Source organism: Camelus bactrianus, chromosome 4, assembly GCF_048773025.1.
Source record: "Camelus bactrianus isolate YW-2024 breed Bactrian camel chromosome 4, ASM4877302v1, whole genome shotgun sequence".
Classification (NCBI taxonomy): domain Eukaryota; kingdom Metazoa; phylum Chordata; class Mammalia; order Artiodactyla; family Camelidae; genus Camelus; species Camelus bactrianus.
Window position 1 is genome coordinate 88,178,466 of NC_133542.1, and position 22,591 is coordinate 88,201,056.

At 39.3% G+C, this 22,591-nt stretch overlaps 1 protein-coding gene and 1 pseudogene across 3 annotated transcripts in view; one reads left to right on the forward strand and one right to left on the reverse strand.

The window, feature by feature from the left end:
* Positions 1 to 676: 676 nt before the first annotated feature.
* Positions 677 to 22,591, forward strand: part of AGTPBP1 (ATP/GTP binding carboxypeptidase 1) — a 133,320-nt gene continuing 111,405 nt past the window's right edge. For 2 of the 3 annotated variants that reach the window (XM_045504609.1, XM_045504611.1), the window contains exon 1: positions 21,731 to 21,771. In XM_045504609.1, the coding sequence (XP_045360565.1) occupies positions 21,731 to 21,771 (41 nt within the window). Of the gene's footprint in view, positions 890 to 19,413; positions 19,479 to 21,730; positions 21,772 to 22,591 lie in introns of those variants that run through there. The other variant, XM_074363093.1, reaches the window with a different exon arrangement.
* On the reverse strand, positions 17,724 to 18,519 carry LOC123611977 (NEDD8-conjugating enzyme UBE2F-like; annotated as a pseudogene).

The window sequence follows — 22,591 nt, forward strand, 5'->3', positions numbered from 1 at the left end:
GTACGAACGTTACAAAAAACAGAAAATAAATCAGGCAATTTGTTCGTTGCAGCACTAGGTATAAAATTTATTGAGGTATGGCCACAAGGTAGAATTTCGTTGTGTTCCGGGAGCCCAGCTGTGATAGCTGCCTGTCTTCACCTTCTTATTATGGACTCTCCTTGAGGTCAGGAAAGGGCTAAGCTTTACCGCGGTCCCCAGGGTCTAATGCCACCCCGGTACCACGTGGGTCGGAGAGTTAACCGCTTGTCCGGTGCTGTTAAAAGCTTCCTAAGAGAGTGGAGGTGGGCTCGGGCTTGGTTCCTGGGAAAGGCGGGGGCTCTAATTGGGAGCGTACAGGAAGGTGACATGCAGGACGCGGGGAGCCGCCGGGAAACCCATTTGGTTCCGTAGAGAGACAGCTGCAGGGGATGGTGGGCGTCGCGCTTAACCCCCGCCCCAGACTCAGGGCCGCGCCTTCCCCGCCCCCAAACATCTGCGCCTGCGTCCCGCCCTCCCTCCTGGGCGCGCTCCCCGCTTCCCCACGCGCGCTCCCCGCCCCCACGGCCGCTCCTGCCCGCGCGTGCCCCGCCCTCCTGCCGGCGCGCGCGCACCCCGGCGCGCGCCCGCGCGCCCCGCCCTCCCTCCCACCCGGCGCGCGCGAGCCGGCTGGCCGAGGAGTGCGGTGGGCGGGGCGCCGCGCTGACGTTGCCCGGGATGCGGGCAGGTTCCGCCGCCGCCGCCGCCACCGCCGCCTCCTCCTTGCCTGCCACCGGGGTTTGTATGAAAACACCCGGCGGCGGGCGGCGAGGGATTCGCCGTGCGCCCAGAGAGCAGCCGCGGGCGCTGCCGACGCCGAGCCGGGTGCTGCGGCTCTGCTCCGTCCCTGCCAGCGCCCCATCCTGAGCCGGTGAGCTCCCCGCCACCGTCCGCGCGTCCCGGCCGTCAGCCCCTCGGCGGCGGCTTGCCTGCCGCCCCTCCGCCCCTCCGCCCCTCCGGTCTGCCCGGCTGCGGCGTCCTGGGGGCGGGAGGAGCCCGGGAGGAGTGACCCCGGGCCCGCCACGGTCTGCGCCCTGGACCCCTCTGCCCCTTACCTGACAGGTGTAACCCGTGTCTTTCGGGGGGTGGACCAGGTCTGAGGGAAACCCCTGATGGTGGGGGCTTTGGCCGGTTTCTGGAAAACGCCCCACCCCGCCCCCACACTCAGTCGTCCCCGCTCCAGTCCCCGCGGAGGGTGCCCAGTGCGGTGTCCCCGCAGAGGCGGCCCCCTGTCCTGCCCTCCCTTTCTCTCGGTCCCCGAGCTCCGATCGCCGCTGTGCAGCGCGGAGCAGAGCCGAGGAGCGGCGGGCCGGGTCCCGGCGCGCGCCCCGCTTCCCCACCCACCGCAGCACCCACCCTCTAGGTGCGCCGACCTTCCAGGTGGGATGTGGTGTGACGTCGGCGATGGCTAGGTTTGCTTCCGTCAGTGGGTGTCTTGGCGTGAAGTGTGTTCTCAGTTTACAAGTTGTCGCCTTGTGGATTTGATTTGAACCTGAATCAAATGGCCCTGGATGACAGTGCAGAGTTTCCCTCCAGCCTGCCTTTGAGTTGTAGGTTCCTTATTGCAAGTATTCAGGGACTCTTGCAACCCAACGCAAAGGGTTGCTGGGCTCTCCAGTTGCTTCCCTCCTGTGCCTTTAAGTCTCGTTAGTACCGGTGCAGTTTTGAATCGGTTGGTTTCCTTTCCTGGGCGTTTACTCATTATAGAATGGAGTTTTACACATCGAGGTGAATGTTAATAACGTAAAGCCTGTTTCTCGTTTTAAGATAGCTTCCTCAAATGCCTGAAGGTCTGGCACAGCAGATGACCGAATATATTTTAAGACTTACTGGAAATTTTATTTGGTACTATTAATTCTGTGTGGTTGTTGTTGTTTTTCCTTTCAGGTGTTCAAAATTGTAGCAGCGTTTATAATGCAGGACAGTTTGTAGTTAGGAAGGACTTTAAACAGCCTTCTTGATCACTCATTTTCACTTACCATTTATGTCTATGTTGGAATCTTTATTTCAATCTTTCTTTGTTAACCTCTGAATTCCTCTTATAAGTTGTCTTTTTTTTCCCCTGAGAAAACCAGAAAGTTATTTTTGCAATTGTATTGTGGAATGTTTTGAGTTCAGTAGGCCAAAAAAGTAGTAGTTTATTTAAGGCACTTTAAATGGTACATATTTTAAAATGTGTGCCAAATGTTAATCAAAGCCAAACAAAACCCTGGAAGATCTGTAAGCATTTTCTTATAGAATTGTTGTGAGATAGTTAGCAGTGCTTTATCCACTCCTTATTTCTCATCCTTAAGGTGGAGTTGTGATATGATTGTTCTGTTTCCCATTAACTTTGCTGGAGTTAATTTCTGCAATGAAGTTATAGGTTCATTGTCAATGACCTCAAAACTCTGCCTTGAATTGCTGCAGTCTCACTCTGAACACCAAAATGAAGGGTACTCTGAACACCGAAATGAAAGGTGTAGGCGTAGAGCTACCCTAGTAATCAGCCAACATTGCAAAACATTTAAATGTAGTGGTGTAATTTAAGCTTTTGTAGAAGCAGTTTTTATAAAGCCTTTCCAATTGACTTGAACTGAGGCATTTATTCTCTTTGGAATAGCCTAGCTAGACTCCTATATAATAATGGTTTTATCTTCAACAGCAGAAGGAAAAGAGGTCCAAGGCATGTGAAATTATCTAATTTGGATTGTATTCTATATTTTGGAGTTAAAAAAATCTCCATAGTTTCACCTTCCAAAATCTACTCTTCTTGCTTAAAGTTCCCTAGTTCCTGGGTGAACCTGTCAGAAGGCTCCCTGCAAGTTGGGAGCTTCTCTTAGGCCATAGGTCCCAGTGTGAACAACTCGCTTTAGGTGAGTCATTTATCTTTGTGCTTCAATGTTCTCATCTCCAAAAATGGGGATAATAATGATGTGTACTCTTAAGATGACTTTGAATATTAAATGAATTAGTAATGTAAAGTGCTTAGCCCACAGTGCCTGGCACATAGTAAGTGCTGAGTAAATATTATTACTGCTAGTGTCAGTGCGAGGGATCTAGTAAGCTGAAAAAGGGCTTTGGGGCTGATTGAGCACTGTTTTTCCAGATTAATTCCACTATGACCCATTTGCTCTTTTGGGGTTAAGGGACAGTTTAGTCTCACTATCCTGTCTTGGAAGCATGTAATTTAGTTTTAAATAGAACAGCTAGACCCTGAGCTGGGTGCCCTGAGATGCTGCCGGAGAGTGACTGAAGTATTCCTGTTTGTCCCTTCTGACAGAACCTTGGATTGTCTCCCTAGTGGCAGTGGCAGTGGCCGTGGCTGCTATTTTAATCACCTGTTTTTGAATTTATGATTGTGTGTTTCCTTGGCTGTCATGAGCTACCATCAGAAATATTCAAACTACTAATGGGGATATTTATGTGTTTATCTGATCAAGATATTGCATGATGTTTCCAGGATACACAAAATCACTTTCATTTAAGCATTCTTTTTTTTTTTTTTTAATTCTGTATGGATGTTACATAGAAGGAGGTTAATTTTGATTTGCCATTGTGCTCCTTTTCAGCTTTCATGTAATTTTCCTAGGAAAGTTAAAAAACTTTTTTGTGTGTGTACTACTTGTTCTTTTTGGTTTGTGGGGATCTGCTATTAATACCCTGTTTTTTAAATCAGATGTTTTCAAATGTTTGGTCTCAGGACCCTTTTATACTCTTAAAAATTATTGAGCACCACAGAGAGCTTTTGTGGATTGTGTCTATCTATATAATATTATATTATAAATTAAAACAGATACAAATTTTTTGTTAGTTCACTTAAAATGTAACTATAAACCCATTACATGTTAATATAAGCATATTTTTAGTGAAAGATGACTCTTTCAAGAAAAAAATAGAGAAGACTGGCACTGTTTTAGATTTTGGTTAATCTCTAATGCCTGGTTTAATAGAAACAGCAGGATTCTCATATCTGCTTCTGCATTCAGTCTATTGCAATATGTTGTTTGGGTTGAAGTATATATATACAGAGAGAAATCCAGCCTCACACAATGGCTGGAAAAGGGTGGGGTATTCTATTAGCCTCCAGATAATTATGGATATTCTTGTTTGGTACTGCATCAAAACTCAGCCTATGGTGGTTTTTAGTTAGGTAGGGGTTCTGAATTAGTCTTCCCAAAATGTGCCTCTTTTGTTATGAGGATTATTTTGAGCTGAAGGCAGCTGAGACCTTGTGGGTTCAAGAGAAATTATTGCCCCTCCCTTAATTACCTAGAATTTAAATTGGGGATATTTCCCAGAAAAAAACGAGTTATTACCAGAGATAAATTTTATCCTAGTGGCCCCCTGTACATGGCAGGGCAAACATCTAATTACCAAACATCTGCTCTTTTTCTTACTGTCCTGTGAATGACCCTCCTGTTCTCGGAAGCCCTAGGTCCCTATCCCATTCCTTAGCTCAGGATGGCATATACACCTCATTTTACCTTTTTGTCTTTGAATCTCTCATGTCTCTGACACCTCATGTATGTGGGATTCCCATACATATGAAGTTAAGTTTTATTTTCTCCTGTTAATTGTCTCACGTCAATTTAATTCTTAGAACAACCAGAGGAACTGAAAGGGGAAAGATTTCTTCTCCTCGTCAGTTGCAGTATGGAATCTGAAATTATGTCAATGGACATTTAAATAATATTATATTAAAATCCATTGGTCTGAGCTTAGAATGGATCTTATACCCATGCCTGAATTTATAACATCATGCATTGGTCATTTGTAAATATTGTTTCAATGAGTTACCCAGATCTTCCAAATGTTGACACTTTTTATTATACAGTATCAAAAAATCACATTTGTTAACATCACCACCCATTCCATCAGAAACAAGTTATTGGGAAGTTGTCCTGGTTGTTACGTGATGGTGGATATTTTCCAGAAGTCAGATGTTTGCTCAAATGTTGTCATTAGCCACAAATACGATTGCCAGTTGTTTCTGCTATGTGACAGATAGACTTCATTCATTTCTGAGTGAACCTCTTCCAAAATACCTAAGTCTGAATAACCACAGTCACTCTTTGAAGTAGAAGTGGTGTTTAATGAAAAGCTAGTTCAAGCTCTCAGTTCAGTTACACAAGCATGTTTCCTTGAGACAGCCATCAAGCACTGTAATTTAGTATATAGCAAGGAATGCTTCATGCCTACTTACCGTTTTTCACACAAAACATTAAAAGGCCATATATGCAAGGGTCAAGATTTAATAAAATGAACGCTTTTTACTATTTCAGGGACATTCTTAACTGAAACAGAGCCAGAGCCTTTTTTTTTTTCTTTTCAATAATTGCTGGTGCTTGAAAATACAATGACTAATAATAGTATAGTTTGGTGCCACCATTATAATTCGCTCTTAGATGCCAGAAATTTTACACACCATTGCTTTTGTACCATTAGTGCAAATGCTATTATAGTTAAAAAGGCTCATAATGTTTTAGTATTATGAAAATAGTTTTGACCTCGTGGACCCTCTACAAGGGTGTTGGAACCCAGAGTTTCCACAGACCACACTTTGAGGGCTTCTGGTATAAATCATGGAGCATTTCTACCAAACTTTGATTGGGAAGGGAAGTGGTGGCGACTATCTCTGCAGTCTGTTTTTGCCTCAAACTTTTGGGTTCCGATAAAGGCCTTCTTAAAAAAAAAAAAAAAGCACAGAAAATTAGCAGAAAGTGGAGAGGTTTCTTTGGGTTTTAGTCAGATGTTGATCCAAGGGAACTGCAGTGTTAGTGTTCTGAAATTACGTTATCTAAATCAAAAGGATTTGGTAGTACATTTCCACAAATGATCAAATCTAACTCTTTTTGGATTTTACTTGTTAGACAAATAGAATGAAGGCACAGGATGGAAAGCTCACTTGATACCCAGCTCATTAGCTTAAAAAAAAAATCACTTAGCTTCCCTTCTTAATCTCCATTCATTTGTCACTTAATTCATGCTGAGGTTGACCCATCCTAAGGAGGGGTGCCCGGCACTTGCTGTCTTTGCCTCACATCTTTCCCTACGGGGAAACTGATTTAAGGTTATGATGATACGGGTATCGCTAACATTGGGAAGAATAATACTAATAAGATCAGTGAAGGATTTGTGGTAGAATATTGCTAATAAAAATGTAAACATTGCCTACATGTAGTAGAGTTTAATGAACTGAAAATATTTTTTGACAAGAACTCTTCAGATTTTTATTGATTTATGGTAGGCCCAATTTCTTGTGGCGTGTAGGCAGAACCGACTGATGGTGGTTAATACAAGACAACTAACCTCCCTGACTAGCTTCTCGCCTAATTTGCAGATTGAGAGTTTGACTTCCACGAGATCTCTGAAGCTTGTTACAACTCTAGAATTTTCTGGGATTTTTTTTTTCTTTCCCTTTGTCCTGAAAATATCTCTTTCATCTGTTAATTTAATCTCATCAGTTTTAATTTGTGTTTACATTTGAAACTTATTTTTTTCCAGTTTTTGACATATTGACTTATTCATACTTTTGGTCCATATTTTGACTTAAAATTTATTTGTAAAAATTACGGTAAAATACATATACCATAAAATTTAACGTTTTAACCATTTGTCAGTATGCAGTTCAGAGGCATTAGATGCATTCACATTGTTGTTCGAGCGTTACTACCATCCATCTCCACAAAACGAAAACTCTGTATTCATTAGGTAATAGCACACTGCCTCCTCCACTCCCACCGGCAACCACCAGTATGAATTGGACTACCCTGTGTCTGCCTTGTATGAGTGGAATCATACAGTATTTGCTCTTTTGTGATTGGCTTATTTTATTTAGCCTTATGTCTGCAAGGTTCATCCACGCTGTAGCATGTATCAGAATTTCCTTCCTTATTAAGGCTAACATTCCATTGTATGTATATACCATATTTTGTTTATTTTATTCACCCATCACTGAATCCTTGGGTTGCTTCTGCCTTTTGGATATTGTGAATTAATGCTGCTGCTGTGTACATGGGTGTGCAAGTATTTCTTTGACACCCTGCTTTTAGTTCTTTTGGGTACTCAGAAGTAGAATTGCTGGGTCATATGGTAATTCTGTTTTTAATTTTTTTGAGGAATGACCATACTTTTTCCATAGAGGCTGCAGCATTTTACATTCACACCAACGCCAACATTGTACAAGAGTTCCAGTTTCTCTACATCGTTGTCAACACTTGTTATTTTCTGTATGGGTTTTGTTTGTTTGTTTGTTTTTTGGATGATAGGTGTCCTGTGCGGTGATATTGTGATTTTGATTTCTGTTTATGCTGCTGAGTTCAGTTTACTGGTATTTTGTGGGGGATTTTTGGATCATTGTTCAAAAGGGATATTGGTCTGTAGTTTTCTTGTAATGTCTTTGTGTCACTTTGGTATGAAGGCAATGTTGGCCTCATAGAATGAGTTAGGAAGTGCTCCCTTTTCGTGTATTTGGAAGAATTTGAGAAGCGTTGAGCTCTTTAAATATTTAGAACAATTCGTAGTGAAGCCATCAGGTCTGGGGCTTTTCTTTGTTGGGAGGGTTTGCGGTTTTTTTTTTTTTTTTAGTTGAAGTATATTCAGTTTACAATGTGTCAGTTTCTGGTGTACAGCATAATGCTTCAGTCATACATATACATACATATATTCGTTTTCATATTCTTTTTCATTATATGTTACTACAAATTAGTGAGTATAGTTCCCTGTTCTATACAGAAGAAACTTGTTGTTTATCTATTTTATATATAGTAAGTTAGTATTTGCAAATCTTGAACTCCCAGTTTGTCTGTTCCCAGCCCCTTTCCCCCCGGTAACCATAAGTTTGTTTTCTATGTCTGTGAGTCTGTTTCTGTTTTGTGAACAAGTTCGTTTGTGTCTTTTTTTTTTTTTAAGATTCCACTTATAAGTGATATCATATGATATTTTTCTTTCTCTTTCTGGCTTTACTTCACTTAGAATGGTAATCTCCAGGTCCATCCATGTTGCTGCAAATGGCATTATTTTATTCTTTTTTGTGGCTGAGTAGTATTCTGTTGTATAAACATACCACAGCTTCTTTATCTAGTCATCTGTCAATGGACATTTAGGTTGTTTCCATGTCTTGGGGTATTGTGAATAGTATTGCTATGTAATTCTGTCAGTTTTTGTTTCATCTATTTTGATGATCTGTTATTCCATGCATGAATTGTTTTAAATGTTATTCTTACTCCTTGAACCTTTGTAGTGTTCTTCTTTGTCTCTTGTAACATTTTTTGATTTAAAATCCATTTTGTCTGGTATTAGTATAGTCACCCCTGCTCCCTTTTGGTTACTATTTGCATGGCTTATCTTTTTCTATCCTTTCGCTTTCAACCTATTGTGCCTTTGTATCTGAAGCTAGTCTCTTATAGAGAGCATATAGTTGGAGCATGTTGTTAAAATCCATTTTGCCAATCTCTGCCTTTGAATTGGAGAGTTTGATCCATTTACATTTGAAGTAATTTATCATAAGGTGGAACTTTTGTCATTTGCTGTTTGTTTCTTATATGCCTTGTAGCCTTTTGATTCCCTCATGTCCTGTATATTTTGATTCTTATTGGGATACTAGTGGGAGGTGACTTAGGGCTCTGGTACTTTCCTTAAAACAAACAAACAAACACAACTTTAACCATTTTAGTGAGTCAGAGTCATAGGTTAGAGGAAAGGAAAATGTGTGTTTCAAGATAAGAATTTTAACGTCATCCATCCCTATATGGACTAAAGAATTTTGGCATTTAAATCTAGAAATAGTTGGAATCAGAGTTGGGGCTAGAGTTATTTTAAATAAACAGTTTTTTGTTTAGCTGTTATAATTTTGATTTTTTTGAAACATCTCTTTAAAATTTTTTTAAAAAATTAACTAATTAATTAATTAATTAATTAAGGAGGGGGGAATTAGGCTTATTTATTTTAATGGAAGTACCAGGGATTGAACCCAGGACTTCACACATACTAAGCATGACCTTGAGCTATACCCTCCCCACTTAAGTAAAGTAATTAAATTGAAGTGTAGTGGGATTCTGCTCCTCCTACAGTAAAACTCTATTATTTGAAGTGTAATTAAAGCATCACATAGCAGAACAAATTAGACTTTTCTAAGTACCAGAATATCTTTTGTGGAGTAGTGTGTGAGCCATCCAAACTCTTGTGTTTCTAATGAGGATGCATAATGAGGAAAGGTAAAAGGTATAACCTTCTTGTAGGTTTACTGTTATCCACATTTTTTGATAAAATTAACAACAGTAATATAGGTGAAATAAATTTGCTTGTTTGCAGATTGGGTTAAAACATTAATAAACTAGTCATCAAATGTCATATGTTTAGGGTAACTAGATGAATATATATACTTCAATACTGTAATTTAAGGTATGTTAATATTCACAGACCACGTCCAGTGTATGTATTTCTCTCTTAATTTAATGGTAATAATCTCTATCTGCCTACTGATGGAAATGTTACTCCTTTTTCCTTTAGACAAGATATTATTTACCTTCTTCCTTCAACGTTTCTTTTTCCTTTAATTATGTTGCCAAGGATATGAGCATATTCTTTGGGATCTTTCATTTTAAATAACCAGGATTTGCAATTTTCCATCACATTGACATAGCTGGTGTGGGGGAATAGTTGCTCCCTTATGTTCTTGCAAAGCTATTACTTTTTTTCCTTTCAGATGATGAAACAGGGAACATTGGCAAAAGACAATGCCTTCTCAATGCACTTGATTCCCTCTTCCCCGTGGTAGAATCAGCTGCCCAGATCTTCTTTAACAGCAGTTGTTTCCTAGTTGCCCACAATCACTCCGACAAGAACAATACTTATCCAGTATTTAACAGCGAAGGTTTTCATTGTTGATTAGAGCAATGTTTCTCAAACGTTTTTAAACAGTGGAAGCTCTTTTGCCTGTTGATATCTTGTGGGGAGACCCTTTAGTAAAATAGTCAGGTTGCTCTGGTTGAATGGGAACTGGACCAAGTTGTTTAAAACAAGGCAAGCCAGAAGGACATCACATTTTCTCAGATTGTTTTTAAAAGATTTAGGTGACACTTTGGAGTATGAACACTGTATATTTCTTTGCATTTTTTCTTTTCATTTCTTTTCTCTTTAGCAGTTTGAGTTGAAATAAATTTAAAACCATGTATATTTGAAGTCCTTACATACTTAGAATATACAACTTTACCTTTGCTGTGTGTCAGAATTTCTTCCGTAGCTTGTTTGTGGAATGAAAATTAGGACAGCTTACATGTATGAAATTCACTGATGCCTTGTGTGTGTGTATGCACACTTACTGACATGACTAATGAGCTTGATTCCAGGCTTACGCCAGTGAGAACTGAGGGTTTCAGTTTTTAGGGTTTCTTGGCTCTGAAACTAGTTCTAGTTGAGAGCCAAAGATCAGGAAAATTTCACGAATTCAGAAGATCCAAAACTTTGTATTTTTCTTGATCTAGAATATACAAAATTGTTTACTTTTCCTTATGTATGGGCTAGCCTTGAGCAAGTTTATCTTGCTTGTATGATTTTCTGCCAAGACCAGATTCCCACATTTAATTCTAGTGTAAGGCATCTTTAAATATATAAAAGTCAACTCATACAGACAGCATCCCCCAATTTAAGGAAGTGTATATTGTGGATTTTTATGTGATAGCACAGATTTTTAATGCAGCTTTTTTTTTTTTTAATCCTCTTTTGGATCAAAAACTCAGAATGCCATTATTAACCCTGGCTATGTATAATTAATATTGCTTCTTAATTTAAAAATGAATGTCATGCATTTATCTAATCTCTGAGGATATTGTGTGATTTTTTTTTTTCTCACAAAATTCTTTATTGAAAGAGGAAACAAGTAGAGAACAGATTCCATTTTATGTAACTACAGCAGAGAGGATATATTTACTATAGGTTGCTAAACAGCTCACTGAGGTCTGGGCTTTGTTGCAAAGGGCACGTTCTAGTCAAGTAGCTGAGGTATGGCACTGGTAGAATTTGCACCTGCCCTTTAGGGCGCCAGGGAAAGCTGTCCCTGGGGAGGTGACTCGCCGGAAGCACTCTGCTGCAAAACTGCCTGACTCCTGTTGGAGAAGCTGCACTTGCTGCAGGAGTCTGGTGTTGGAGAAGCTGTCCTCGTAGGAGTGGGTCCTGGAGAAGCCTTGTCCGCTGCAGCCACGTGAGCACACTGGAACCGGGAAGCAAAAATCCTTTTCCTCTGTGGTGTCTTTCCAGTGACCTCTTGACAAAGCTTAACATTGTGCCAGCTGGCCAAGAAATTAGTATTTTAAGTGCATAATAAATCCATTTTCACAATATAGGCTAAAAGGATGAATTTGTAGATGAGGGGCAATACATTAATATCTGGCACAGGCATTAAGTTGTTTATGGGATTGTCTAGATATCTGAAGAAAGAAACTCTTGGTTGAGCTTCAGGGAACAACTCCCAAAACCTCTGCACTCAACCGAGGAAACCAGGAAAGTACTGTCTTTTTTTTTTTTTTGAGTAAGAGGCCTCCTGTCTAATTGTGAGATTGCCTGTAGATCTTCACTGCTGGTTTAAAATCAGGAAAATGTTGTGATTAGGAGGCCTTGGTGATCAGGACTCTCCATACTTAACCAGCTGTACAACCACACTGGAACTGTTCTGGTCTATACCAGCCCTGTCTTCGAGAGACTTTCTCAATTTTTATACCCTGGAGGATTTATGAAATAATTTTCAGGTCTCAGGGAACTCCTCCGTAAAAATGATGTGATACTACAGCTGTGATACTAGCGTGAACAGAAGGTTTAGATATAGTAATTGTTCTGACCTCCTCCTACTCTGTCCACTGGTGGAGGGATCACCTGTCCTAAATTGTACGAGATGGCCACTACCTGACACTGATGAGTTGAGATTGACAGCAGTTTGTCAGTCATATATACTCACACCCATGGGAGTGGCACTTGGGAACAGAACTGGCCACGTGATCTATGGGAGACAGGCTTTGTAGTAACCAAAGGATGAAGCACCCCCACCAACTCCCTACTCCCATGGGAGGATGGGATTAGTTTGAATAGTTCTGAGGGCTGGCAGGGAACTGAATCTAGATCGGTTGAGAACTGAATGGAGTGCACGCTGGTTCAGCTGATGGTGGAACTATCCAGGCAAGGAGCCTTTCCATTGGCTATCCCTTTGGGGCCCTCTGAGGCTCAAAGCTGAAGTTTTAGGCCTTGTAACACAGGCCTTCAGTAATGATTGCTAATGCTTTTTGCTAGAGAATGATATTTCTCTGTGCATCTGTTTACTTTGGCTGTCCATTGGTCTATTCCTTTGTATGGATCTCCATCCCCACAAAGGATATAAACTCTAATGTGTGTTGGTAATGCAGACAGGAAAGACAGGTTTTCCTTTTCCTAGATTTCCTACTGTGTTTCTTTTTTTTAGTTTATCCAAGGAGGCCTAAGAGTATTACCACAAATTTTTACTATACAAGATATATTAATAAAGTATGGCTTGTGGCATATGGCTTGCACAAGAGTAGTTTTATTTTTCTTTATTTAAAGCAAACAAAAAAAGACTAACCAACCTTAGCTGAAAAATAGATAGTTAAAATTAGTCTACCATTCTGGAAACTAATCTCTTTCCTTTTCATGATTTTTTAAAACTCATATGGTGAAGATAATAAATTTCTGTCAAATAACTGGCAATAAGCTAAAATGGGATTCAATTCTTTTTCAAAATGTTGGCTTGGTACACAGTTTCAATAAATATTGTCAGCTGATTTTTTAAAAAAAATTACTTTTTTATTATGGTAAATTTAACATATAATTTGCCATTTTAACCACTTTTAAGCTTATGATCCAGTAGCATCAGTTACTTTCATGGTGTTGCATGACAGTCACCATTGTCTGTTTCCAAAATTTGTCATCACCCCAGACAGACATTGTAACCATTAAGCAGAGACTCCTGATTCCCCTTTGTCCCCACCCCCCAGTAGCCTAAATGACTCTAGATCTCTATGAATTTGCCTGTTACAGATATTTTATATAAGTGGAAGCATACAATATCTGTTGTTTTGTTTCTGGCTTATTTCACTTAGCATAATGTTTTCGAGGTTCGTTCATGTTGTAGCATGTGTTAGAAGAACTTCATTCCTTTCAATGGCTGAATGACACTCCACTGTGCCACATTTTGTTTGTCCTTTCACCTTTGGGTAGACACTTAGGTTGTCTCTACCTTCTGGTGTTGTGACTAATGCTGCTGTGCACACTGATGTACAGTTGTCTACTCCAGTCCCTCTTCTCAGTTCTGATGGGTATGTAGCAAGGAGTAGAATTGCTGGTTAGCTTTTGAAGAGCCACAAGACTGTTTTCTATAGTGGCTGTACCATTTTATATTTCCACCAGCAATGTATGAGAGTTTTAGTTTATCATATTCTTGACAGCACTTTTAATTACTGTTTTTGTTTTGTTTATTATAACCATTCCAATGTGAAGTAGTATTGTGATTTTGACCTGTTTCCCTAATAGCTAATGGTGTTGAGCATCTTTTCATGTGCTTATTGGCCATTTGTATATCTTCTTTGAGGAAATGTCTGTTTAAGTCCTTTTCCCATCTTTTAAATTGGGCTCTCTTTTTACTGTTGAGTTATAGGTGTTCTGTATATATTCTGGATATTAAACCCTTATCAGATGTATGATTTCTTCCATTCTGTATGTTGTCTTTTCACTTTCTTGACAATGTCCTTTGATGAACAGAAGTTTTAATTTTCAAGTCCAGGCACCTTAGCAAACATCTGCTATCACAAGAAACAGCTGAACCACTCTCTGCCAGACCTTAGAGAAAATATTCTGACTTCAAGTGACAAGGTTCTTAGGGAAAAAAGTCAAATGACAAAAGGATTTTAGACGATATGTTCTTCCTTGCTGTATGTTGTCTTCTCACATTCTTGACAGTGTCCTTTGATGGACAAAAGGTTTTAATTTTCAAGTCCAGTTGATCTTTTTTTTGTTGTTGTTCTTTGTGCTTTTGTTGCTGTAACGAAGAATCCATTGCCAAATTCAAGGCCGTGCAGATTTACCTCCATGTTTTCTTCCATGAGTTTTAACGCTCATATTTTGGTCATTGATTCATTTTGAGTTAATTTTTATATATGATGTGAGTAGAGGTTCAAATTCATTCTTTTGCGTGTGGAAATGAAGTTGTCTCCACAATAGAAGAGACAATTCTTTCATCAGAGAATGGACTTGACACCTTGTCACTAATCAGTTGGTCATGATTATGTGTATTTCTTTCTGGACTTTTGATTCTATTGTGTTGGGCTATTTGCCCATCTTTTTGCCAGTACCACTATAAACTGATTTGAACTAGCATGAACTACAAACATGAAAATTATCGACAGTACACGTAGCAGAACTACTAAACACCATAAGCCAAACGAATATTAATAAAAATATAGCCTGTTATAATTTATACCAGAATTTGAAAAAAAACAAGGTTTTTTTTTTAATTGACTGATGCCCAAATATGGGTCCAGAAGTTACAAATAATCATATATATGTGTGTTGATTACTTGATCTTTTATGAAAGGGCTTTATACAGTCAAGTTGTCATTTTTTAAAACTAAAAATAAAGAGTGAAGTTTGTCTCCTTCATGTGACACTTGTCTTTTGTTTTCCTTTGTTAAACTTGAAATTACCATTCACAGATTTCATTTTCAACTGACGTGAGATAATTTCCTCCTTGCTCTTGATGCTCGTTAAACAAAAAATTCCTTACACGTGTGAGAAATTGAAAACCAGCAGCAAAATGTTATTACCTTCCTGTGATTTGCAGGGCACTGCTGTTTGACAGCAATCCAGAATTTTTTAGGAGCAGATCAGTAAATCTCATCTTGAATTTATAATCAGACTGCAGCACACAAAATTCTTTCACCTCAAAGTCAAGTCCTCAGCCTGCACAGAAGATTGAGAAAGGGTCCCTCATTCAGTCTTACACTTGTTTGAAAAGAAAGGGAAAATGCTGTTCAATTTTACTTTTAAGTTTTGTCCTCCTATGTCAGGAAGACCTGAGGTTTACAGATGTCCTTGTTCACTCTCAGGGCCAGGCAGCAGGAGGAGCATCACTGAAATCCATAGCAGTGGCTATCTCTGAGCGGGCGGGAACGAGGAAGGCTAGTAAACCATGTGACATCTTATGTGGCTATAGCAAGAACCTTGAGTTGCTGCTGCTTTTCCTCAAAACATTGTGGAAATGAAGGAACCCATCGTGTTTGCTTTTGTAGTCACCGATGGTGATAAGCTGCTAAGGCTCTGGGACGACTTAGATGACTGGGTCGATGTATGTGGTGTGGCGGGGGCGTGTGTTGAGCATTAGTAAGTGTATAGAAATAAACTGATTGTTCCCTTAAAGACTGGTTTTGATACCTGTTCATATATAAATTGGTCATTGAGTAGTACAGGTTTCAAAGTGTTCCGTTATTTGTGAGCCCTCCCGTAACAGAAAGTGTTAAGTGCTCTAGAAAAAGACAGAAGTAGGTTGAGGCAAGGGGCGGTAGGTGTGCTGGGGTCTGGAGGTGATTTACAGCATTAAGTAGGACTGTTGGGATAGGCTTTCTTGAAAAGGTGATACTTGAGCAAAGGATGTATGCAAGTTGGCTGGTCATTGGGATGCTGGTCATTGGGATGTCTGGCAGAACGCTCCAGGCAAAGGGAACAGCTTGGGCAAAGGCAGTAAGGTGAGGGTGCGCCTGGCATGTTGGTGGAAGGCAAGGAGGCCGAGTCAGGGTGTCTAGAGCAGTGAGGGAGAAGAGCTGTGGGTAGGAGAGGAGGTTAGAGAGGGAAGGCCTGGGGTATTCCCTTAGAACCCTTAATGCTGTTGAAATGGGCAGCATTGCTGGGCTTTGAGCAGAGTGGTGAAAGATTTATCTAAGTTTTTTTTTTTCCTCTTCTTTCCCCAAGGGTTTAAAAGGATCAGTCAGGATATTGTGTTGAGAATAGATTGTAGGGGCCAAAAGTAGAAGGGAGGCTAATTAGGGACAGTGGCCCAACCATGGTAGTCGATGTGAAATGATCAGAGTCTGGATATATTTTGAAAGTAGAATTATCAGGACTTCCTGATGGATTGGATGTCAGGTGTGAAACAGGAGTCAAGAAGGAAGCTAAGGTTTTGGACTGAGTAGTTGCAGGGACAGAATTTTCTCCGACTGCAGTTGGGGAAAGCTGAGGTTAGAGCACATTGGGAAGGGAAGGGAGAGTCAGAAGATTAGTTTGGGATTTGTTGAGTTTGTGACATTGTTAGAGAGCCAAGTGAAGATGCTGAGTAGTCATGAGACTGAATGAGATCACCAAGGAAGAGACTGGAGTTGAAAAAGGACAAGAAATGAGCCCTGGGGCATTCTAATAAAGGAATCTTAAGAAGGAGTGGCAGTGAAGTAGGCAGAAAACAAAGTATGGCCGTATAAATAAAGTATTTCCAAGAAGAAGGAAAGATCAGCTGTATCAAATGCACTTCTTGGAAATACATTCTTTGGCTATACACAGTTGAAGCTATGTGGCCATTAACGTTTGTTGAATGAATGGCTAAGATTATAGTGATTTTCATCATCTTTTTAAAATTAATTATTCAAGTAATATAAATACATGCTTTCTAGTATTTGTAAAATATAGGAAAACATGGTAGTTACAAAAATTACACATGTAATAAAATGCCATAGGACTAGAGACACATGTATGAATGTCAAATTCCTAGCTTTGATACTATATGAGAGTAGTTAGCATGAAATGTCACATAACCATTGGGAGAAACTGGGAGATGAAACATGAGACCTCTCTGTACTATCTTGGCAACTTCCTATGAATTTACAATAATTTCAAAATAAGATGGTAAAACAATATAGCAAAACATAAGAAATCAAAGACCTTTTTTGTTCTCTATCACCTTGGTTTCCAGTACCCTCTTCCACTCACCCCCATTCCTAGAGGTAAGCACTGTTAAGATTTGTTACATGTCCATTTTCCTAAACCTCCTAAAATACTTTAAAATAAATGTGAGGTCGGCCACATCTCAGAAGTGATCCCGATATTGCCACAGACTGACTGTCACGTCCCTACAAATCCATTTGTTGAAATCCAGTCCCCAGTGTGATAGTGTTTGGAGGGGGGCCTTTGGTAGGTGATTAGGTCCTGAGGGTGGAGCTCTCTTGAAGGAGTTTAGTCCCCTTGTAAAAGAGACCCCAAGAGCACTGCCTTGCCCTGCCCACCTTGCTACAGCACAGCGAGAGCCATGTGGCCAGCTCTCACCAGACACCATAACTGCCAGCACCTTGATCTTGAACTCCCTTGTGTAAGGTCTCAACTTCTTTGCCCCTTTCTTGCTTTGTCACACTTGCTTGGCAAAGCCACAGACTTTGTGCAGTGCAGCACTTCTGCTTGTAGGTTTCTGCTCTTTCTGTCACACCGTACTGTAGTGAACACAAGCTTTCACAGCACAAAGAAGGCTTTTCCTGGACTTTGAAGAACTCTGGCCTCAGGCTTCAATAAGAAAAAGTGATCTTAACGGACATACTGGCTTAGCCCTAGGATAGTGGGGTTGAGAACTGACCTTTTTCCTGGGGATTCATAAGTCCCAGAAAGCAGAAGACTGGGAAGGAGAGCTGCCTTTTGATTTAAGTTGGAAGCAAACTTAGAACATGCAGTTTTTGGCCCTGCAGTCTCTCCTATCATCTGGCATAATGCTAAATGTAGTCTTCAGCTGTATTCCGGTAGTCTCCCTTGTTCCACAAATGATGTTCTGTAGCTTCAATATTCAGTGCATCATCAAAATTCAGAGGATCCACAGAGTTTACTCCCCAAACAACATCCTCCAGTGTCCTCATGGGAGTCCAGCCCATGCCGTCATCTGAATGTTCTCTCAGTAAGCTTGTGATCCTGGTCAAATACTTCATTTTGGGAGGATGGAGGTAGAGTTTGCTGAAAGCACTGAAGCTTGTTTGGATCCGGAAAATGCACTTTACATGTTCAAGGTAAATTCGCTTTGAATTCCGCAGACTCTTTAAGAAGCAGCTTGTCTCTCACAGAAGTGCTCCAATCGGAGTTGGAGGCTGCGGCTGAAGTCTGGGACCCTTTGGGACTGTCACCCCATTTCAGTTTGCTCGCCAGCATCAGTGTTACTGCTACTGTTACCCTGGGCCCCTCACCCCGTGGGAATGCTTGCCGTTAATGTGATTTTAGAGAAAGTCATACCACGCAACAAGTAGAAGTAGTTTAATTTACTTCTGTTCATGGCAGCGACAGCACTTTTGAACAAAACACGTAGGATTTTCCCCTTTTGGATGCATAATGGCTTGTAATTAATTTGGAAATTGGAAAGAGTTACTTTGACTTTGCAGTCATTTCAAGAAAGTCAATTAAAAGAAAAAATAGTTAGCAATTTAAAAATTTCTTAGTAACTTTAAAAACAGCCTATGTAATTTTTGTACATAATCCTAAATACTTTTTTCCTCTTTTATAATTGAGTTAAATCATGTGTATTTTGTTGAAGTAAAAGTTCTTTATTATTGAAGAAAAACATTCAGAATACCTATATCTTATAAACCTATTATGTGAAACAATTTGAAGTCTCTTTTTTTGCATGTTTATTTTTCTTCAAATACAGCATTCCTAAATATTGCAGAAGGATGTGAATAACTTATTGAATTGGCAGTACTTTTTAAACTTCTTGTGATGCCACAAAATCTACTGTAGTAATAAGCATTGGTATGTAAAATTAAAAGATACTGGGTCTTTTTTGGGGGTGGGTGGGTGGGTGAATAGTTGTAAAATAAGTCTGACAAATTATAAAAAATTGTGTAAATGAAGAGTTAAGGTTTTAAAATGTGTAATATGTACTTTCTAAAGATGAAACCTGTATTGACTGAAGAAAAATATACATAAGTAAATGAAATGAAATGATGTTTTGTCTAAACAATCTGTTGTTAATTAAAAAGTGCTTTCCTATAGAAATAATCATACATTATTAGTATTTGACTGCTACGTGAATGGTGGACCATATGCGAATCACAGGATGCTGTGATCAGTTTGAGCATTTTAAAGTGAAGTGTTAGAACAGGAAGGGTAATTTGAACTGTCCCAAAAGAAATCTTGGCGCTATATCGTAAGTTGTGTTATGTCAAGTTTTTGCATTTTTGTAGCACCAGGATTTTTGATGACATTTTACTGGCTGATTGTAGGTAATTTAATAGTCACACATTGCACATTGAAGTGAGCTGCCAGAAGCACATAAAGCTCAAACATTCTCCTTTGGTTTCCGGTCTTACCCTGTGTTGCCCATAATCAAAACTTCCCAGTTGTATAGCTTTTATGACATCTACAGAAATGTGCATCTAATATCATTCACTTTTTTTTTTTTAGATTATCTGCAATGGTGAAATGAAGTAACTCAAGATGAGCAAGTTAAAAGTGATACCAGAGAAAAGGTAGTGTAATTCTAAGTACCAGTTTGTATAAATTACAGAAATAATCCATGAAGTGATTATTTGAAACTTTTTACTTGAAAAAAATAGTTGTTTAAATACAGCATGTTATATTTGTTATTTTATTAATATTTATTAGTGTTTAACTTTTCAGTTTAAGCAATTGTCAGCAAACTGTGACCTACGGGCCAAATCTGGTCCACCTCTTGTTTTTGTATGGCCTGTGAGCTAAGAATGGTTTTTACATTTCTAAATGTTTGGGAAAAAAGATGAAAAGAAGAATATTTTATGATACATGAAGATTATATGAAATTCAAATTTCAGTGTGCATAAAGAAAGCTTTCCTGGGGCACAGCTGTGCTCGTTTATTTGTGTATTGTCTGGCTACTGAGGTTTTTACCCTTACGTCAGACTTGATCAGAGCACATCAATTTCCACAGAAAATTTATTATATACTTTCTGTCTTTAGAGGCCTCTTTAGATACTCTCTTTATTTTTTGCCCCTTTTAGATTTATTTTTCAACTATGAGGGTTTTATGCACCTAGCGCAGCACTGAATCTGTCAGAATTTAAAAGAAACATAAATATAACACTTAATACAGTGCTTTGCAGAAAATGGGTATTGAGTATGTTCTAAAGAAATGAACCCTTTTCTTTCTTTACATGAAGCTTGTAACTTGATGAGAACACCTGAGCAAATGCAGGATGGTGGTTTAACCAGTGTAGAGTGAGGTGTTAAATCATGAGGTCCTTACAGTTAGAAAACGGGATCCTCATAAATAGGTACTTATGTGTGATATGGACATGAAGAGTCTGGGCTGGCCTGAGACTTTCCAGATCCGGAGGGATGGGTGGAATATTGGTACTTCCTGAGTTTGGACAGGGATTGTAACTGGCTGGATTAGATTGGCACATTAAAGGACCATGTGAATACAGATAGCGAGTCACATCAAATAAGCAAGTTTTGTCAGATACAAGAAGCAGAATTTTTCTCTACTCCCCGCTCTCCATCTCATGGTCATGCCCTAAATGTTATCACCAGCAAAACTCTCATTTCAGAGTGCTAATTCAGACTTTCCATTCTCCAACAATAATCTTTTATCTTTCTAGCTCGCTTGCTTAAATGCCTGTACTGCAAGTGTTCTGCCTTACCCAGAGCCCTAATCCATTCATTGACTTTTATTTTCTCTCATTATCTCCTCCTTTTTTACCCAGCGTAGAATCCACTGTGCATCCTTACAGTCTTGCAGATACCTGAAATGTCCTTACCTGACTTTGTGTTTTTTTTTTATCGCATATACCTGACAAAGTCCCTTCCTGGATAGACCTTTACTGAGTGATGGTGGAGGATGAGCTAACTTGGAAAAAAATTGCTAAAAATTCTTGATCATCAACCTGAACTGAGCCCAGCAATATTACTACTATGGTTCTCTATAAAGCTTATTTTCTCAGTTTCTGAAATGACCATTTAACGCTTTTCTTTGTACCTTTCAAACCTTTGAAATCCTTAGATGTATCATATACATGCCCTCAGCAATTGACCTTCTGTCATGGTATCATAGAGACAAGACAGTTTATTGTCCTCAGACTTCTTACACAGAATTTGCACACTCCCCTTTATCTGATCCTGTCCTCTGCTTACCCTGCTATTATTTACTGGAACAGAGGATGTGTCTCTTTTCTTGTCAAAGACTAATGCTGCCACCTGGGTTCTAGATTTCACCTCCCTCCTTCCTCTTCAGGGTCTTAATCATTAGTGTTCTACTGTCTTGAATCTTTAACTTCTCCATTCCTTACCATTTAAACATGATCTGGGCTTTCCAATATTTACACTCTGCTCTTCTGTTACTACTCAATTTACCTGATTTCCTTAAAAGCCAAAACTCTGAAATAGTCTGTAAATGCAATCTCCATCCTCTTTCACACTTCTCAGCCACTCCTGTTTAGTTTCTGCCTTATCCACTTCACCAACAGTGCTTGTTAAGGTCACCTGAAAATTTTGAACCAGGTTTATTGAGATATACTCATTATACAACAAACTGTACACAGGGAGTACAGTTTGGTGAGTCTGGCCTGTGTATAACTGTGAAATCACCCTCTCAGCCAAAGTAATGAACCAATAATGAATTATCATACCCAAATGTCTCCTAGTACCATTTTGTAATCCTTCCCTCACGCCCCATGCCTCATTCCAGGCAACCACTGATCTGCTTTCTGTCCCTACAGATTTGTTTGCTTTTTAGAACTTAATATGAATGGAACCATACAGTATGTCTTTTGGGGGATGGGGTAGAAGGTAAGTGTGTGGGTCTGCCTTCTTTTATTCAGCACAATTATTTTTGAGAATCATCTCTTATAATCATATCTTTTTTTTATTACTAAGTAGTATTTCATTGTATTGCTATACCACAGTTTGTTTATCCATCCAACTTTTGGACACTTGGGTTGTTTCCAGTTTTTGGCTGTTACAAATAAATCTCTTATGAGCATTTGTGTACTAATATTTATATGGATTTATGCTTTCTTGTCTCTTGGCTAAATACCTAGGAATGGAATGACTAAATCATATGGTAGGTCTGTTTTTCTTTTTAGGGAACTGCCAACAATCTGTTTTACAGGGACGTTAATACCATCTTATACTCCCTCCAGCAGTGTATAAAAGTTCTAGTTCTTTTAAATTCTCTCCAACACGTGGTATGGTCATTCTTTTTAAATTCTGAAATTCTTATGATCATTCTTTTAAAATTGGAGCCATTCTAATAGGGGTATATTGGTATGTCGTGATTTTAATGTGCATTTCCCTAATGGCTGATGGTATTGAGCATCTTTTTATGCACTAATTTGGTGAAGTATCTTTTAGCATATCGTATTTGGTGAAATGTCATTCCAAATCTTCCCATTTTTGAAATTGTAGTGTTTTTAAATTACTGAGTTTTAGAAGTTCTTTTTATATTATGGATACAAATCCTTTATCAGATATTTGAATTGGAAACATTTTCTCCCAGTCTTGTCTTTTCATATTCTGAGCAGTATCTTTTAAGATCAGAAGTGTTTAATTTAGATGATATTCATATTGTTTATTTATTCTTTCATGGATTATGCTTGTAGAGTCTTAG